Source organism: Eschscholzia californica, unplaced genomic scaffold (genome assembly GCF_041429995.1).
Source record: "Eschscholzia californica isolate CP2 unplaced genomic scaffold, dmEscCali1.0.p SCAF_5, whole genome shotgun sequence".
NCBI classification, from domain to species: domain Eukaryota; kingdom Viridiplantae; phylum Streptophyta; class Magnoliopsida; order Ranunculales; family Papaveraceae; genus Eschscholzia; species Eschscholzia californica.
Window position 1 is genome coordinate 39526445 of NW_028238472.1, and position 17143 is coordinate 39543587.

Consider the following 17143-nt stretch of genomic DNA (forward strand, 5'->3'; position numbering starts at 1 on the left):
ATTTGGCCATTTGACCTAGATAGTACAAATAGTGGGTTGTTTAGTGACACCCCATGTTATTGCTAAAGACGCCTATTTACACATGAGTTTCTTAACACTTTTACTTATGTAAGGGCGCCCACCCCTCTCCTGGCACTCCCGTGCCCCTCGGACTAATAAGTATGAGGTCCACATACAAGATTATCCAAGAAAACTCAGTAAGACTGGGCTTAGCTCGTACTGTTTAAACCGAAACTGGAAGTCGATCATTACTCCAAAACCCAGTGCATGGTGACAATGTTGTACCTAGAACAATCAATGGGTTGAGATAGCTACCTTGAATGCCCCTATGTTCCTCACGATTAGGAGGCAAAACTTGCAAGGAACTCGAAAATTTTTCCGACCGCTCAAGACATTTAGATTGTCCTTGCAATTCAATATTAAGTGGATGACAGTCTTACATGCATGACATCTATATAGAAGAACAAATTATTCAAATGGATGACAAACTTACATTAGCAGATGCCACATCCACGCTCTTTCATATGATCAAGAGTTTGCAGATGAAGATTTAGTTTATTGGGATGAAGGATTTATTGGGGGCAAATACTGCCAATTCATTCGCACCAAACAGTTTCGCCATCAACTACGAAAGATCGCGATATTATTCAACGACTCAGAGATTCGACCTATTTATGGCAAACACGATCATTTCATTATCATACCACAAGGTGGGTTAACTTATTCTAAGAAAAGAGTGTTAAAGTCACGATTATATCATAATTGAAGATTGATGAACATAAATAAATAACACCATATTTAACAAGGTTCAGTCGGTATTCACGATCTACATTCTCGGGTAAAGCCACATTGGTGATTCGTTACAATAAATGAATTTAAACTAATGTAGTCTAATGAATTAACTCTTAAAACTAGATCTTATTTATTGAGAAATTTATGATTTCTTAGTTTCTCCTACCTAAACTAGATATTCTCTATTTAATATTACCGTTAAATAATTACAGAATATATCCTAATATAGGAAAACAAATCTTCCATATCCTGACTCATCTTGATCGTAGGATATCTTTATCTCGATTTGTCTCATATCTCAATACACGCCCCTCCCCCCCCCCCCCCCCCCCCCCCCCCCCCACCCCCACCCCCACACAAGTTGGAGCACGTAAATTTTGAACGTCCGACTTGGAGAAAGAAAACACAGTTAAAAGAAAATTGAACTCAAGTTGGTACGAATGACGTTGCTTCTAAAGATAAAAGTAGTCTTTGTGAAGGAATTAAGTTGTCTTGCCAGTAATTTACTTTTGAATAGTTGTTGGGTGATGATAGATAAAAAAACAAATAGTCCTTTGATAGGCCAAAAATGGGTTTTTTTTCCTGCAAGTATACAGGATCAAGTTATAGTAAGTCCGTTAGTTCGGAAATCGATCCAAGGATAAGTATTTTCGATTTAAATCTTAAATTAACACCCCTTTCGTAAAATTGGTTTTGTTGTTGAAAACGATTTAAAAAAGAAAAGGATAATAAACTAAGAAGAATGAGATCAAGATGGAAAAGAAATCTAAGATTTTTTATTCCACCACATAAATTAACTTTCTAAAACATGCACTTAATTAACTAATCCTTTTCTTTATTATAACTCAAAATTTAACATAATGAACTATTTAGATTTTGGAAGATAAGATGGGAAAGAAACCTAAGATTTTTTATTCCACCACATAAATTGACTTTCTAAAACATGCACTTAATTAACTAATCATTTTTTTCATTATAACTCAAAATTTAACATAAAGAACTATTTAGATTTTGGAAGATATTCTTGATCAACACATTTCATAATTATGCATTTCTAATTGACTATCACATAAAGACTATACCAATTTAACTATCATTCATCAGCTAACAAGCATATTCCATCTAACAACTTAATGAAAGCATGAGATATACTAATTATAAAATATGAACAATGAGAATATTATAAAATCTATATGGAAAGACAATCAATAGACATTAAAGCTCAAGTAAAGGATTCAATCAATCAATAACACATTTAAAAAAAACCCAAGTATGGGTTTCATCTATAACCCTAGATACAAAGTTAGCTACTCATTGAATTTAGAGACATACATTGATAAACAAAATACATGGAAATAAATGAGACAAAAAAGAGAAATCACTCAAATCCTTGCTCCAAATGCTCTCCAAGTATGATCCAAATTATGCTCCAAATCCCAATAATAGCACTTTGAGAATAGGTAAAGGAAGAAAGGTTCAGAAGAAAAATTAAAAAAACAAGGGTTAATTCCGTTTTGGCCCCCGATTTGTGACCAACTGGCCGTTTTAGCCCCCATAAGTGTCCGGCAGTTCGTTTTGGCCCCAAAAATTTCCTATTTGGCCCCAAATTTTATCCAACCTCCCAATTCTACCCCGGTGGCATTTCTGTAATTTTTATTTTTTCTTTTTGTTTTGTCCACCTCATCTAATCTCTCTCCTCCACCACACCACCTCCTCTCCACCTCACCCTTCTTCTCCGACAGGATGTTGCCGGCCGGAATAAAAAATTCCGGCCGGCCACTTTTTAAAAAAAAAAAAAAATTCTCTCTCTTCTTCTTCCTTTCTCTCTCTTCTTCCTCTCTCTTCTTCCTCCTTTCTCTCTCTTCTTCCTCCTTTCTCTCTCTCCTCTCTTTATCTCTCTCTATTCCGGCGAAGGTAATCCTTCGCCGGAAAATTCTGGATCTGGGATTTCCCCAGATCCAGATCCCCTTCGTCTGGGAAATCCCAGACGAAGAGAACCTTCTCTTCGTCTGGATTTCCCAGACGAAGAGAATCCTCTTCGTCTGGGATTCCAGACGAAGAACTCTTCGTCTGGAATCCCAGACGAAGAGAACCCTCTCTTCGTCTGGGAGATTCCAGACGAAGAGATCTGGATCTGGGGTTTGAAACCCCAGATCCAGAAATTTCCGGCGAAGGTTTACCTTCGCCGGAAATTGGGAGAGATAAAGAGAGGAGGGAGAGAGAAGAGGAGGGAGAGAGAAGAGGAGGGAGAGAGAAGAGGAGGGAGAGAGAAGAGGAGGGAGAGAGAAAGGAGGAAGAAGAGAGAGAGAGAGAGAAAGGAGGAAGAAGAGAGAGAAAGGAAGAAGAAGAGAGAGAATTTTTTTTTTTTTTACTAAAGTGGCCGGCCGGAATTTTTTATTCCGGCCGGCAACACTCCGCCGGAGAAGAAGGGTGAGGTGGAGAGGAGGTGGTGTGGTGGAGGAGTGATAAGATGAGGTGGATGATAAAGAAAGGTGTGATGTGGTTTTTTTTTGTTTTTAACCTTTTTCACAAATAATTCTGTTTTGGCCCCCGAGGATAATTTCGTCAAAAATTTAGCCCTTGGGGCCAAAACGAACTGCCGGACACTTATGGGGGCTAAAACGGCCAGTTGGTCACAAATCGGGGGCCAAAACGGAATTAACCCAAAAAACAATTGGATGTAGAAAAGAAATGGGAGAAGAAAAATGATAGAAAATAGAAAGTAGATGTAAAAAAAGAAAGTAGAAAGAAATTGGGTAGAAGAGGTGGTGGAGGTTAGAAAAAAGAGAAGAAGATAGTTTTAGGGTTTAACTACTAAAAAAGGGAGGGGGAGATAGAGGCTTAGAAGGTGGGTTAGAGAAAGAAAATAGGTTAGAGAAAATGAGAGAGGGATATCTAAGTTTACCAAATAATTGGTATTAAATGGTTATTTATATGGTTGGTGACTAAGGTTTTACAGGAGAATGTTTAAAAGGGTAAAAATTGAAAGATCTGGTCACTTTATCTCAAAAAAATAGACCCATGTTGGTTAAGAAATCAATGAGTACAATTGGGAGCAAATCTAAAATTTCTAGTGGAAGTTGTGGTGAATAGATGACCACTTGTCAATTAGTTATAGGCTGAAAATTGTGTGGGACAAAAAAGAGGGGCAATTCTGTAATTCCAGGGGCTTAAAAGTAGAAACCCCTAAAATAATGCACAAACACGTGGTGGCTGAGAAAATTCGGTCGATTCAGTGTGGCGGGGCTTCTGAAAACATGTGCTGCATCAATCAGAAGTCGTCGGATGTATAAATGTGGATCTGGGCGGTGATCTGGACGCGGAGGTGTGTGCGGGACTATAGGAGTATCTTGTGTCGTCGTTCACAGAATCTTGCCCCCTTAAGGTATGATTTGATGTTTCGTGGAGACACAGAGCTAAGACGTAACGGCCTCCAAACAGCGCCATATGTCATACATTGTCTCGCATGCCCAACTAGTGCCCGAATGTCATCAACTCGCGAAGGAATCCCTTGAATCTTCTCCCGTCTATAACTTTCTCGTCCGGACTTTGATATGACTTCCGTTTTCACCTACGCGTTCGTCTTGGACTTTACTTTTCACATGTATACTGATTTTGACAAAAACACTAGGATACCCTTGGCTCTAATAGATCTAAATGTCCTTTAAGTATCTTTTTCTTGTTTTTATCTGTTTTCACACCTAACTCTACAAAAGACACTTAATCAAGAAAACCAACCATTTTTATTATAATAATGACTCGAAATGGACTAACTCGCCTAAGTTAAACGACTCAAATGGGGCATTTTCATGGCCCATCATCCTTCAAAGCTTCAAGTTGTTTGGCTCTAGTAGTAAAAGAATGTCATCCTCGTGACCGACCTCTATGTTGTCATGAAACTCTCTTCAAAATCTTCTCAAAAGCCTCATTAGTCGTAACTGATAAAATAATGTCATCTTCTACCCAGTGTTCTCGGTTTGAAAGTGAGAACAAGAATCACATGAATTTTTTTGTGAAAGTCGAACAAATCAACAGAATGACTGAATAGTAGAATCAAAACAAAAGAAAATCGTTAAAAATAGCAGAAGCAAAAAAAATTCGATGAAACATGATCGATAAACCCTTTAATGATACCACGTTAAAAGTCACGATTATGTTATAATTGGAGATAGGTGAACGTAAATGAAGAACGAGGTTCAGTCGGATATTTAGGACTTACATCTTCGGATAAAGCTACAACAGTTATATAATTGTGGTGATTTGTTACAATAATCGAATGTAAACTAATGTAATCGAATGAAATAACTCCCAGAACCCATCTCTTATTTATAGAGAAATTTAGGATTTAGGGTTTCCTAGTCGCTCATAACTAAACTAGCAAACTAGATAATCTCTATTTAATATTACCATTAAATAATTATAAGAGATATTTTAAAATTAGAAATAGGTTCCACCTTTTCTAATATCTTGGGTTCATCTTGATCGCCAGATCTCTTCATGTCGATATGTCTCATATCTAAATAGTAGAGCCTACATCTTTATTTTGATTAAACTTGTCGTATTCTTTCTGATCGTGTGACAACGAGACATGATCTTGTTGTAAATAAAATGTTCATGTAAAAATATTATGCAGGGGCGGCCTAGGCCCAAAGCGGCTGCTTTAGGCCCGACATACTTGAGAGCCTCTTACTTTTAAGTTTAATAGGTTTCTCCGACGTAAATAGACGAAATTAGAACTACACTTTCAATAAAAAAACAACCTATAGCTCAGTTGGTTGGAAATTTGTTTGGGTGGTGATGGGCATAGGATCGAAAACGCCTTCAAGCAGGATGGAGTTTTGTATTTTATTTTTCCTTTTATACCTAAAAGGGCCCCATTTTTAAATTGGCTTTGGGACCCAAATCAACTTGGGTCTGCCATGATATTATGAAATTCTTTTTTGTGTTGTTCACCAACCTTTTCAAAGTAGTGATTTCTTGACATCTACTATTCTAGTATAAATAAATATGAAGGTATATAGTTTTCCTCAACCAAAACCTAAATCTTTTAAGGAGACTTTGGATAATAGATGAGTGTTTACTAAATCTTCACTGAGTGTCTTGGCCCATCGAAAGTTTACCCCATGGACTCCTACATGAACCATTAGAAACATTCCTAAACAAATTCCATAGACCTCTAGAAAATCACAGGAACTTCCACAAGTTGATAGGAGATGTAGGAGAGATCATACAAATTTTACCTGAAAAATTAGGGGCGATGCAATTGTGTACAGTAAAAGTTAAATTTAACCTTTGCATACAAAGACCCCTCATCAAATCATTAAGGATTTTAACTATGGATTCACATTGGGATTTTAGATTATATTACCCAGCTTTCCTGAAATTAGTATGCAGTGTTTGTAGAATTATAGACCATCGTAAGCAACTTTGCTGTTTCCCTCAAAAATCAGGATCTTCACCTCCTTATGCTTCATCACACTCATCAATCCCACCACAAAAGAATTTAGTTGAGGTAAACTATATACCCCCATCAGGGGCGTGCTTGAGGGGGTGCAACGGGTCGGTCGCACCGGGTCCCTTCAAACTACGACATTTTTGTTTTGTTCGAGGGGCCCCTAAATTTTGAACCAAGTCTAATAGCTAGACAATGTAAAATAATTCAAACAAGATGGGTAGCTTAGTTGGTAGGCAGTTTACAAAATAAGCATGAGGTGTTAAGTTCAAAACTCTATCCCTTGCCTTTTTTTTTAGTTTATTTTCTCAATTCTTTGTTATCTTGAACTATTAGAAATAACAACACCAACTATTAATAGTAGATAATCAAGTAGATTTAGGTTTGTTTGCTCCACTAGATTTAGGTTTGTTTGTTCCACAAGCAAAGTGTGATACTTGTTTCATTCATTAAATAAGTTTACTTCCATGCGTGTGGTTCTTGTTTAAATAAATTTTTCGAAACAAAAAATACACAAACTTAGATTCATGTGAGGAAAAAAAATGTTTTTTAACGTAGTCTATTTTGATTTTTGCTAAATGCGTTACATTTGAAATAGAAATTTACGCTTTAATGTTACTAGAGAAAGGGACCCCCAAATTTTTTTTCTCACCGGACCCCCGAATTCTCAACCACGCCACTGACCTCCATGTTTATTTATACTAGAAGAGTGTCACAATGAATATGAAACAAATAAGGTAAATATAGAAATAACCATAATTCTAGTATATCTTTGAGATATATGCAAGAATGTGAAACCAACAACTATGATGCTTATACTCAACTTGATAACTGCATTAACCATATATTAGGCGAAATGATGGTTTCTCAAATTTAGATGTTACGAAGTTCTTGTAAGAAAATTAATGGAAACTTAGAGAGATAAAGCAAATTCCTTCCTTTATTTACTTATCACTTTACCGTTGACTTTGTCCGTTACAACTGACATTGTTGAAAGAGTTTTTTCATCTATGAAGTTAGTCAAGACTTAGCAAAATTGACAATGAGTCGCTTATTCATACATTGCAAAATATGAAAAGAGGTAGATGTCAATTGCGTTTGTAATGTTTGGTATGTTAATGTAATTAATGAATCTTTTCCTCTCTATAACTTTGCTACCCTTGAGTCCAAATCTTGGATCCGCCACTAGTGGTGGTGGTGGTGGTGGTACTAGGTGAAGAAGATGGAGACGAAGATGAATTGTTTCTTTTATGCGCATAACAATTTTGACTTCCTTTGTGCGCAAGGAACTCAATGGAAGACTGGGTGAAAGCCCCTTACAAACTATTATCCTGAAAACATCTTCCCCAAATTAGAACCAACTTAACTACCTAAAGGAACATTCAAATTGCTGATTTTAGGAAAACTACCTTAAGTAAGAATCAGGTGTATTATTAGGAAAAGAGTGTCTATCATTATCGTAATTCAAACTAAAATTCATTGAAACATGGTCTTTAGTTCATAATTTTTTTTTTTCGGATTTTAGCTTGTAAAGAGATATGTTGAACAGATTTCTAATCCAGGAGTTTCAACAATGGCATTGATACCCTTGACTGGGAACATGTTCATTTGTATCGGCTTGAACAATACGATGAGAAGGAGAAACGTCTACTGATTGTAAAGTAGCCACTTTTGGGAGGCGTCTCCCAAATTGATAAGTAGATTGGTTTGCAGGCAAGGTTTCGATAATGACAAGTATGTCGAAGATATGCCATCAAGCTGTGAATTGATTCGTGAAGGTTGCGAAGCATTTTATTATGCTAAGCATTCACCAAGTCATAAGAAAGCGTTTTGAGATGTCGAAGAAGCGAATCAAAGAGTTTACTTCGCGATATGAGTGTTTAGTTACTGCTTACTAGTACTCTTTATATGAGTGTTTATGATAATAAAATGGTTTCCTTGTGTTAAGAAATAAGATCCAAATAGTCTTCCCTATTAAATTTATGGACACCAGACTTAAAACCAATCGAATAAGTAGGAAGCCTTGTATCATACCTATACTGGCGATACATATACGCATAAAATATTTTTGGACATAAAGTTGGTTTCTACATGTCGGTCTATTCCCACCATTCCCCTTAAGTGAGCAGCATTCTTTAGCTTATCACATGTGTTTCTTAGGTGATTGGAGCACAATTGACCGTGGGGCGACCAAATACAGGTCTACTTTTGATACCATATTTAGTGTGTGACACTCTAACTCAAAATCAATTGATAATGAGTGGAGATACACTAGATTCAACATTTTCGGTCATAATAATACTTCTTTTTTATCCTAGTAGAATATCATGTCATGCATTTCACGAATATCAAGTTTATATGTAGCAGCTTTTAATTTGATTGATTTACTTTCTAATTTTCTTGTTCAGAAGCAACTAGTCCATTTTACCTTTGCTCCTTTTCGAGCCATGATTGAACGAATTCGATCTAAAACTATGATATTTGAGTACGGTATAATGCTCCCATGTCCAACTTTATGCCATGGAAATTTGCGAACATTTTAGGCTCGTTAAAATCGTTGTTTGAGCTCAAACTAGTCTGTTGTAGATTTCCTGAGATATGGCAAGAGGCTTCCACGTCTAACTGTATCACGTGAAAGCCTACGACTGCAATTCGGCTCAAATTTCACACGAACTCGAGCTCAATAAAAATCGGAGTTTGAGCTCAAACTGGTCTCCCGTATATTTTCAAGAAATGAATACGATGTCGGGACATGTAAAAAATCTACGGCTATTAGTTCAGGCTTAAATATCATATTTTGACCCGGAACTCATTAAACCGATTTTCGGTATTTTCTTTCCTTAAATGTATCTTATTCATCTCAACTCAACTGCATCCTGATCTTAGTAGAACTGCATATGACATTTCTAATGAACACAGATACATTTAAGTGCAGACATTGTAACGATAATGTAACAGATTACAACACCTAAGTTGCTACCAACAACATATAAACGAAGCAGATTATCGATGATTATATAAATAAGATGAGGGAGGATAAGTAGCTGCGACATGAAAGTATCAAAAGTAAAAAAGTTCTATACACGATCTAGAGAGGAAGTTAAGAAGAGAACTGACTTTTTGGTTTCCTGGGAGTAACCATTGTAGATGCATCCGCAGCATCAGCAACAAGGCTAGAGATTTAGGCAGTGGCTGCAGCAGCTTCTTCCACAGCTTGTGTTGCTGGGAGAAGGGTGCAAATGAGGTTACGGTCTCCATACACATTGTCCACCCGTCCTGAGAGTAACAATAACAATATCACCAGGTCGTCACTAAAGGTGGATAGAGAAAGAGCTCTTTCATACTTGATGAGGTTAAAGTCGAGTAGAAAACACGGCGAGTGAAAATATACCTGTAGTAGGCCAGAATTTTGAAGATCTGAGCCAGGATGCTGGGAAAGCAGCGGTGTCTCGTGAATATGGTTTTGTCCATGTATCTCCCATGAGAAGAGATGGAGGATGAGGTGCTCCCTGCAAATTTTGCTTATAATTACTCTCTATCGGTTCTTTACTAGTTCGCTTATACTGCTAGATATCTTACTTGCAAGTATAAATCGATATTAGAGACTACTTTTCAAATACAAATTTATATCTCTATCTTACCTTGAGGACGTTGTTGTTCGCATCCACTTTACCACTTTCGATTTCTGCAATTTCTTCTCTAATCGAAATAAGAGCATCGCAGTACCTGTCGAGTTCAGCCTATAATAGAAAAGGAAGTTTCTTATAACGGAGAAAAGAGAGAAAGTAGAAAGGTTTAAAAAGTCGTTTTCAAGAAAAATAAGTAACCTTGCTTTCACTTTCAGTCGGCTCAATCATAAGTGTGCCAGGAACGGGCCATGACATGGTTGGCCCATGAAACCCATAATCCATGAGACGCTTAGCAACATCTTCGGGTTCTACACCAGCAGTATTCTGCAATTACCATTTATGATCAATTAAACTTATAAAATAAATATGGTAACAATAGAAATATAGTAAAGAAGTCCTCAAGCACCTTAAAACCTCTCAAGTCGATAATGAATTCATGGGCAACTGTGCCATTGACACCACGGAAAAGAACCGGGTAGTGATTCTGCCAAAATCCAGTTTACAATTATCAGTAAAATTGAAATTACGATATTTTTGAGAGAGAAGTGATATTCAAAAGACTAAAGACATAAGTGGTTGAGAACGGACCTCCAAACGTTTTGCCATGTAGTTAGCATTCAAGATAGCAATTTTTGATGCATCTGTGAGTCCTTGAGATCCCATCATGGCTATGTATGTATACGAAATGGGCAAAATCAGTGCAGAACCCCAAGGTGCAGCAGCGATGGTTCCAAGTGGCTGGGCCTTCTCTGGGGCCGGTATACCACCAGTGGATATCTTCACAGAATATAAGAAAGAAAGTTACTACGGGCGTTTTATTTTTAATAAAAACACGAAAATGTTCAAGTTTTTCTATTGATGTACAAAGTATTAAGTGTGAAGATGTTCTTACCACAGGGTGTGATGGCAAGAATGGTGCCAAGTGTTTCTTCACGCCGATGGGACCCATCCCAGGGCCACCCCCACCATGTGGAATGCAAAATGTTTTATGGAGATTGAGATGGCAAACGTCTGCCCCTATCCATCCTGGACTTGTCAGACCTACCTGTGTAAGGATGATATAAACATTAGAACTAAGGTATTAGATTTCGATCTCGAAATTCATAATGTGATATAAATATACCTGTGCATTCATGTTTGCCCCATCCATGTAAACTTGACCACCATTGTCATGAATGATCTTGCATATCTCATCGATTCCTTCTTCATAGACTCCGTGAGTTGAAGGATAAGTAACCTGATTGTTCAATAAATATGATGAGTTAAACTCTTGATAGTCTTTATTTCAAACAGAACTTCTCTAATCTCGAAACTCTAAATATCAATACCATAAGAGCGGATAGGTTATCTTTATTGGCTTCAGCTGCCTGCTTTAACTCTTCGATGTTGATATTTCCCTTAGCATCAGTTCCAACAGCAACAATTTTCATTCCACACATGGCGGCACTAGCAGGATTGGTCCCATGAGCAGATACCGGAATAATACAGACATTTCGGTGATGATCCCCTCTTGCCTATGGATTACATTAAACAAGTACCATAGATATAAGCCATAAAAAACTTCAAAATGGTACGAAGGTTTAAAAAGATTACGGTAGAATGGCTATTACAAAATGGTATGCACGAATAACCATCAGCCCTGCATATTCTCCAGCAGCACCAGCATTGGGTTGCAAGGAAAATGAATCAAAACCAGTGATTGTACACAAGAGATCACCTAGATTATCGAACATCTCCTACACAAGATAAAAACATAAAATACGAATATTTAAAAAAGGTTCTGGCTTAAAATGTATAAGAATTTGAATTCCAGCCAAGAAATTCAGTGGGGAGTTTATATTCCACCTGATAACCTGAAGCTTGTTCAGTGGGGGCAAATGGGTGCATATCTGTAAAGCTAGGCCATGTCACGGGCATCATCTCCACTGTCGCGTTCAGTTTCATGGTACAAGATCCCAAAGGGATCATGCTGTGGCATAATGAGAGGTCCTTTGCTTGTAACCTGTGAAGGTATCTAAGAAGCTCGTGCTCTGTGTGATACCTGAACAAGGTAAAAACAGTTTGATATCAGAGTCGCCGACGAAGTAAAAAGTTCAGCTTGTAAACTGAAAAAAGACATACGAGTTAAAGATTGGGTGGGTCAGATATGGGCTCTCCCTCACAAGCCCTGCTGGAATCGCAGTCTCTACCTCCGGTGCAAGAGATGCAGCAGTGAAGTTTACCTGAGAGTTATAATAGTAAGGGTTATTTGAAAATTAAGTTCGAATTTCAGTTGGAAAAGTTTGTCAAAGTGAGGAAATCGTTACTGACAGGTTTTCCACCAGAGAACACTTTGAAAAGTGTATCTACATCTTCTAAGGTGGTTGTCTCATCAAAGGCCACAGTGATCTGAAAGGTAAAAAGAGTCTGAATCAAAATATGTAACTTTATTAATAAATATTCAAGAAACGAACAATAATAGTTAGATTAAACTTACAGTGTTGGAATCCACAACCCGTAAATTCATCTCATTCTTGTACGCGGAATCAGCAATAGCGTGGGCATCAGCACACTTAATCTTTACTGTATCAAAGAAAGGTTGTGCTTGAACCTCCACAGTTCCAAGTTTCTTTAGACCAACTGCAAAAGTGCCAGCTAAACCATGGACGCGTTGGCCGATAGTTTTAAGGCCCTCGGGTCCATGATAGACTGCATACATGGCAGCCATATTGGCAAGCAAAGCCTACAAATAACGAGTATCGATCAATAAAAGAACAACCCACAACTACACTAGTTATATTTTTACCAAATCAGTAAAATAATACTAGTTTGAAAAGATCAAATCTTACTCGTAAATCATACACTTGAGAGCATAAAGATTAGTTGAGACTAGTTTCAAACCTGAGCTGTGCAAATATTGCTGGTAGCTTTATCTCTTCGAATATGTTGCTCCCTCGTTTGCATTGCCATACGAAGAGCCGGCTTTCCTGATGAATCAACACTAACACCAATAATTCTTCCGGGCATCATTCTCTTATACTCTTGTGAGGTAGCCAAGAAAGCAGCATGTGGACCTCCATAACCCATTGGAACACCAAATCTCTGAGCAGAACCAACAACAATATCCGCTCCGAATTCACCAGGAGGTTTTAACATAGTCAAGGCGAGAAGATCCGTAGCCATAACAACCTTAACCCCATTAGCATGAGCATTCTTTACGAACTCCCCGTAATCTAAAACCTCACCTTCAGTACCAGGGTACTGAACAAGAACCCCACAAACATCACTGGATTTATAATCAAAATCCTTTAGATCAGTACTAACTACTTTGAGATCAAACCCATCTGCCCTAGTTTTACAAATATCAATAGTTTGTGGATGACAATTACTAGCAATCAAAAAAGTTTTTTTCTTTCCTTTTTGAATGTTATTACACATAGCCATTGCTTCAGCAGCAGCTGTTCCCTCATCAAGAAGAGAAGCATTCGACATCGGTAAACCAGTAAGATCGGAAATCATTGTCTGATAATTCAACAAAGATTCAAGCCTACCTTGAGAAATTTCAGCTTGATATGGAGTATATTGAGTATACCAACCAGGATTTTCCATAATATTTCTCAAAATTACAGCAGGAACAGAAGTATTATAATAACCCATACCAATAAATGACTTAAAAACCTTATTTTTAGAAGCTAAATCTTTCATATGATCAATCATTTGGCTTTCAGTTAAACCCTCATCAAATTTTGAAAATTTCATTGTTTCAATTCTAATTGATTTAGGAACAGTTGCATCAATAAGAGAATCAAGATTTGGGTATCCAACAGATTCAGACATCTTGATTTGTTCTTCAATAGTAGCTGAATTATGTCTACGAGCAAATGTATCACTGGGTTTTAATGATTCAATTGAAATCAATCGATTTTGAGTACTACCCATGAAATTTTTTCTCATAATTGAATCATTTGGAGAAACCCCAGATCTTGGGAAAATTGAAGGAGCCAATGATGAGACATACCTTGATGAAGAAAACAGAGCAGGGGAGGAATGAAATGATGGATGCTGTTTCGACTCAGAAATCAGACGTTTAAGAATCGCCCGATTTGCGAGTCGCCTAGCACGCTCCATCAGTAATACTCCTAGTAGAATTCTAGAGAGAGAGAGAGAGGGAGTTTTAGAGAGAGAAAGTTTGAGAGAGAGTAGAGAATGCCATTGGAGGAATATATAGTTGGTTTGAAACAGGGGATAGGAATATAGGATGATATGGTAGTAGTGGTGTTGGGTGAAGAGTGCGTAGGTTAAGAGACTTCACTCATCATTTTTGTTTTGTTTTGTTTTGTTTTTAGAGAGAGAAAATCTAAGAGGGAGAAGAATAATGTTGACGTGGCAACCATGGAAGGGCTATTGGGTTTTGAGAATTAGCCAAAGAGGGAGATGAATGGAAGGTGTTGCAGCAAAAGAGGATGAAATTTCAATGGACCAAATTGAATATAAATAAATTTATCACAAAAATAATAAAATTTTAGATGAAATTCATTTTCTTAATTTTTTTTTTGTAGGTGTTGGTTATGGTTATGCAATATGGAAATGTCTCGAATGCTTAAAAAAATTGGCGTGAATTTCAAGTGAACAGTTGGATTTACGTCACATTATCTTTCTTGATGAAACATGGTAATTTTGAGTCGTTAGATCGTAATTCATATCAAGTTCATGACAATATTTTTAGTTTCTCTATCATGATTGTATACAATAACTTATAACAGAAGCCTTCGTAATATATATAATATTTCAAAAATTCTAATCAAGGGTTTTTCTAGCACATGGGAAGAGAATTAATTCCCAAATAGTCAATAAAATGAGAAATCCAGCTACTATATTTGTTCAACATTTCAACTTCCCGATCGTGATTTTGTTTGTCAGACACACACATAACAACTAAATGGTTTTTTCCTTTTTTACACTCAACTTGGTCAGACACGATTTAGAGAAAAAAATAAGTTGACTAGATATCCTGACTGGAATTCAAGTGGAACATAAAGTCATATTTTAAATATATGTATGGTTAATGTCAGGGGAAACTTATAACCACAACTGGGGGAGAGATGGTGAAATAACCAAAAAGTTGTGATCTATATTAGTCCTTTTTCGAAGCATTGGCTAGAAAATAAAAAGGATATAGACCCTTGGTGGCATGTTCTCTTTCACTCCCTACTTATCTACTCTCATCTCACAAATGTCACAATTCCACGTTTTTAACATTTATCTCTTTCTTTTGTTTTTCCTTTTGTTGTGAGATAAACCTCCCAAGATGTAGGGTTAGTAAGACAATTAGCTAGATTCTTATGATGTGAGGTTGTGGTATTGATTTATTCTTTTCTCAATTATCATTTGTTATTTGTTTTGGTAACTGGCAGAGTTGTGGCTGAAAATTTTAGGATATTGAACGAAATTTAATTGTCTAAATAAAATTTCTGATTGTTTAATTGCCCATATAAAATATTGTCCACATAAGACATATGGCTGTCCATATATTGGTCACTTTTATTTATTGTTATGTTCTTAAGTATACTGGTTGTGAGGGTGTTGATTCTCCATGAGCAATCATGGATATGTGGTTTTTACTGAGGTAGAAATTTGTCAATCCAATATCAGTCAGAATAAAGATAACGTGGTGATGGATCTCAGAAAACCTCTCTGACGCTCAAGACAGTCAGATTTCCTTTGCAGGTAAAAGATTGAGTATTGATTGAACTTTGAAATTCTTACATTGTTCAGGGTGAGTTAATGCCCTTTTATAGGTTGTTTTGTCCGATTGTCCGATTGTTGATAAACGGTGATGATGAGGTGGTTCACATCCACCGTGTTGGATTGAGACTACTTGTTCGTAGTTAGGGGATTTAGTGTTTCCTTCTGAAGTTATCTCGTATCCTGGATATTTAGGAGTTCCTCTGTTTCAAGATCCTTTGTAAAATCTTTTTGACTTAATAGATCTTCTTAGAAGATGTTTCCTCATTTGAAGACTCTTGAAGCGCAAGTCAGTTAAACACTTAAGATCTTCTCTAACTGAGATATTTAATTAGAATTGGGGTTAAGTCGGTAAGCGCGAGGGACACTTCTACCTTCTCATGTTTCGGGCTTGAGGTATCGGCCTGGCTGATGTGGACTTCCATAGCCTTCTCGCAAATCCCAAGACAGACATGGTTGTAATTGAGTCAGGGCAGGGCTTAAGGAGCCTAGGACGATCATGTCGACCCACCCCCCTCCCTCTGTTCTGGGCTTGAGTGGCATACTTCTTTCGAATACAACTTCTCCGTCGAGTTGACGCGAGTTGACTGTTGGACCTTTGGTATTCTGTTAAATCATTGACCTCAGTCAACCGATTATCATCTTTTAGATCATCAATTTCTTTCATTGAAAGTAGTATGAGGATGGAGTTTGTCCTTCTTTATTATCTCTCCAAAAAAATCCTTCATTGACCCTTTACTTATTTTGTCTATTCTAACCGTTAAAGGTAAATAAAAGAAGATTGCTCTTGTGAATGGGGCAATCATAGATCATATATTGCCATAATTTTGTTGATTATCTCTTAAGAGAAGACTTCTGCTAAAAGTTAATGTCCCATTTTGTGCCTCTAGCTTGGTTAATAAGTTGATTGGCAGTTTGGTAGACACTATTGGTTGGGTAGAGAGTGAAAGCTTCAGTCTCTGGTATCCGTCCGTCCAAATGTTGATGATTTTTCCATCTCCAATTTCACACATTGGTTCTTTTTCCATTGAAGGCATGTGCTTCGCCTTCTTGATACAAGTCAACCACCATAAACTTCCACTGTTTTTCGGTTGTTTGATATTCCCTTCGTCGAAGTACTTTACTGTTATGTTGTCCGTTTTCAGAATACTAAATCCCTTGGTTTTCTTCTTCCCCCACCAGAAGTCCATCTGTATGGATTCAATGCTTGTCAAGATCTAGTTTGGAATTCCAAACTAGTCATCTAGAATTTTGGGACAGTTGGGAGAAAGGAACAGATTAGTTCTACTCTCACTGCCTGTGAAATAAACAGTGTGGCTCCTAGATACTTGTCATTTGTATCCATTTGTTTGACCTTCAACAATCCTGCCACTGTTCTGCCCAACTTGTAGTGTGTGTTAGAGCTAAAGAATGTTCTTGATTTTTAGAAATTGATCATCTGTCTGGACATCATACAAAGAGCAAATGACTAATTTCCGGTATTGATAATGATAACTGAAATCCCCTCAATGTTCCTTCTTTTAGTTTTGTTCGATAAAAATAATAA

General features: G+C 37.1%; 1 protein-coding gene across 1 annotated transcript; it reads right to left on the reverse strand.

The window, feature by feature from the left end:
• Positions 1-9126: 9126 nt before the first annotated feature.
• LOC147539135 (glycine dehydrogenase (decarboxylating) A, mitochondrial-like) lies at positions 9127-14043 on the reverse strand. The gene is made up of 15 exons (XM_086638855.1): positions 12754-14043; positions 12350-12595; positions 12184-12261; positions 11995-12095; positions 11719-11914; positions 11484-11609; positions 11202-11387; positions 10997-11110; positions 10766-10918; positions 10462-10650; positions 10280-10357; positions 10072-10197; positions 9886-9984; positions 9636-9753; positions 9127-9520 (listed from the first exon to the last, which is right to left on the reverse strand). Exons 1-15 carry the CDS (start codon positions 13978-13980, stop codon positions 9426-9428), a joined length of 3132 nt encoding a protein of 1043 aa, XP_086494981.1. The 5' UTR covers positions 13981-14043; the 3' UTR covers positions 9127-9425.
• Between the last annotated feature and the right edge of the window lie 3100 nt (positions 14044-17143).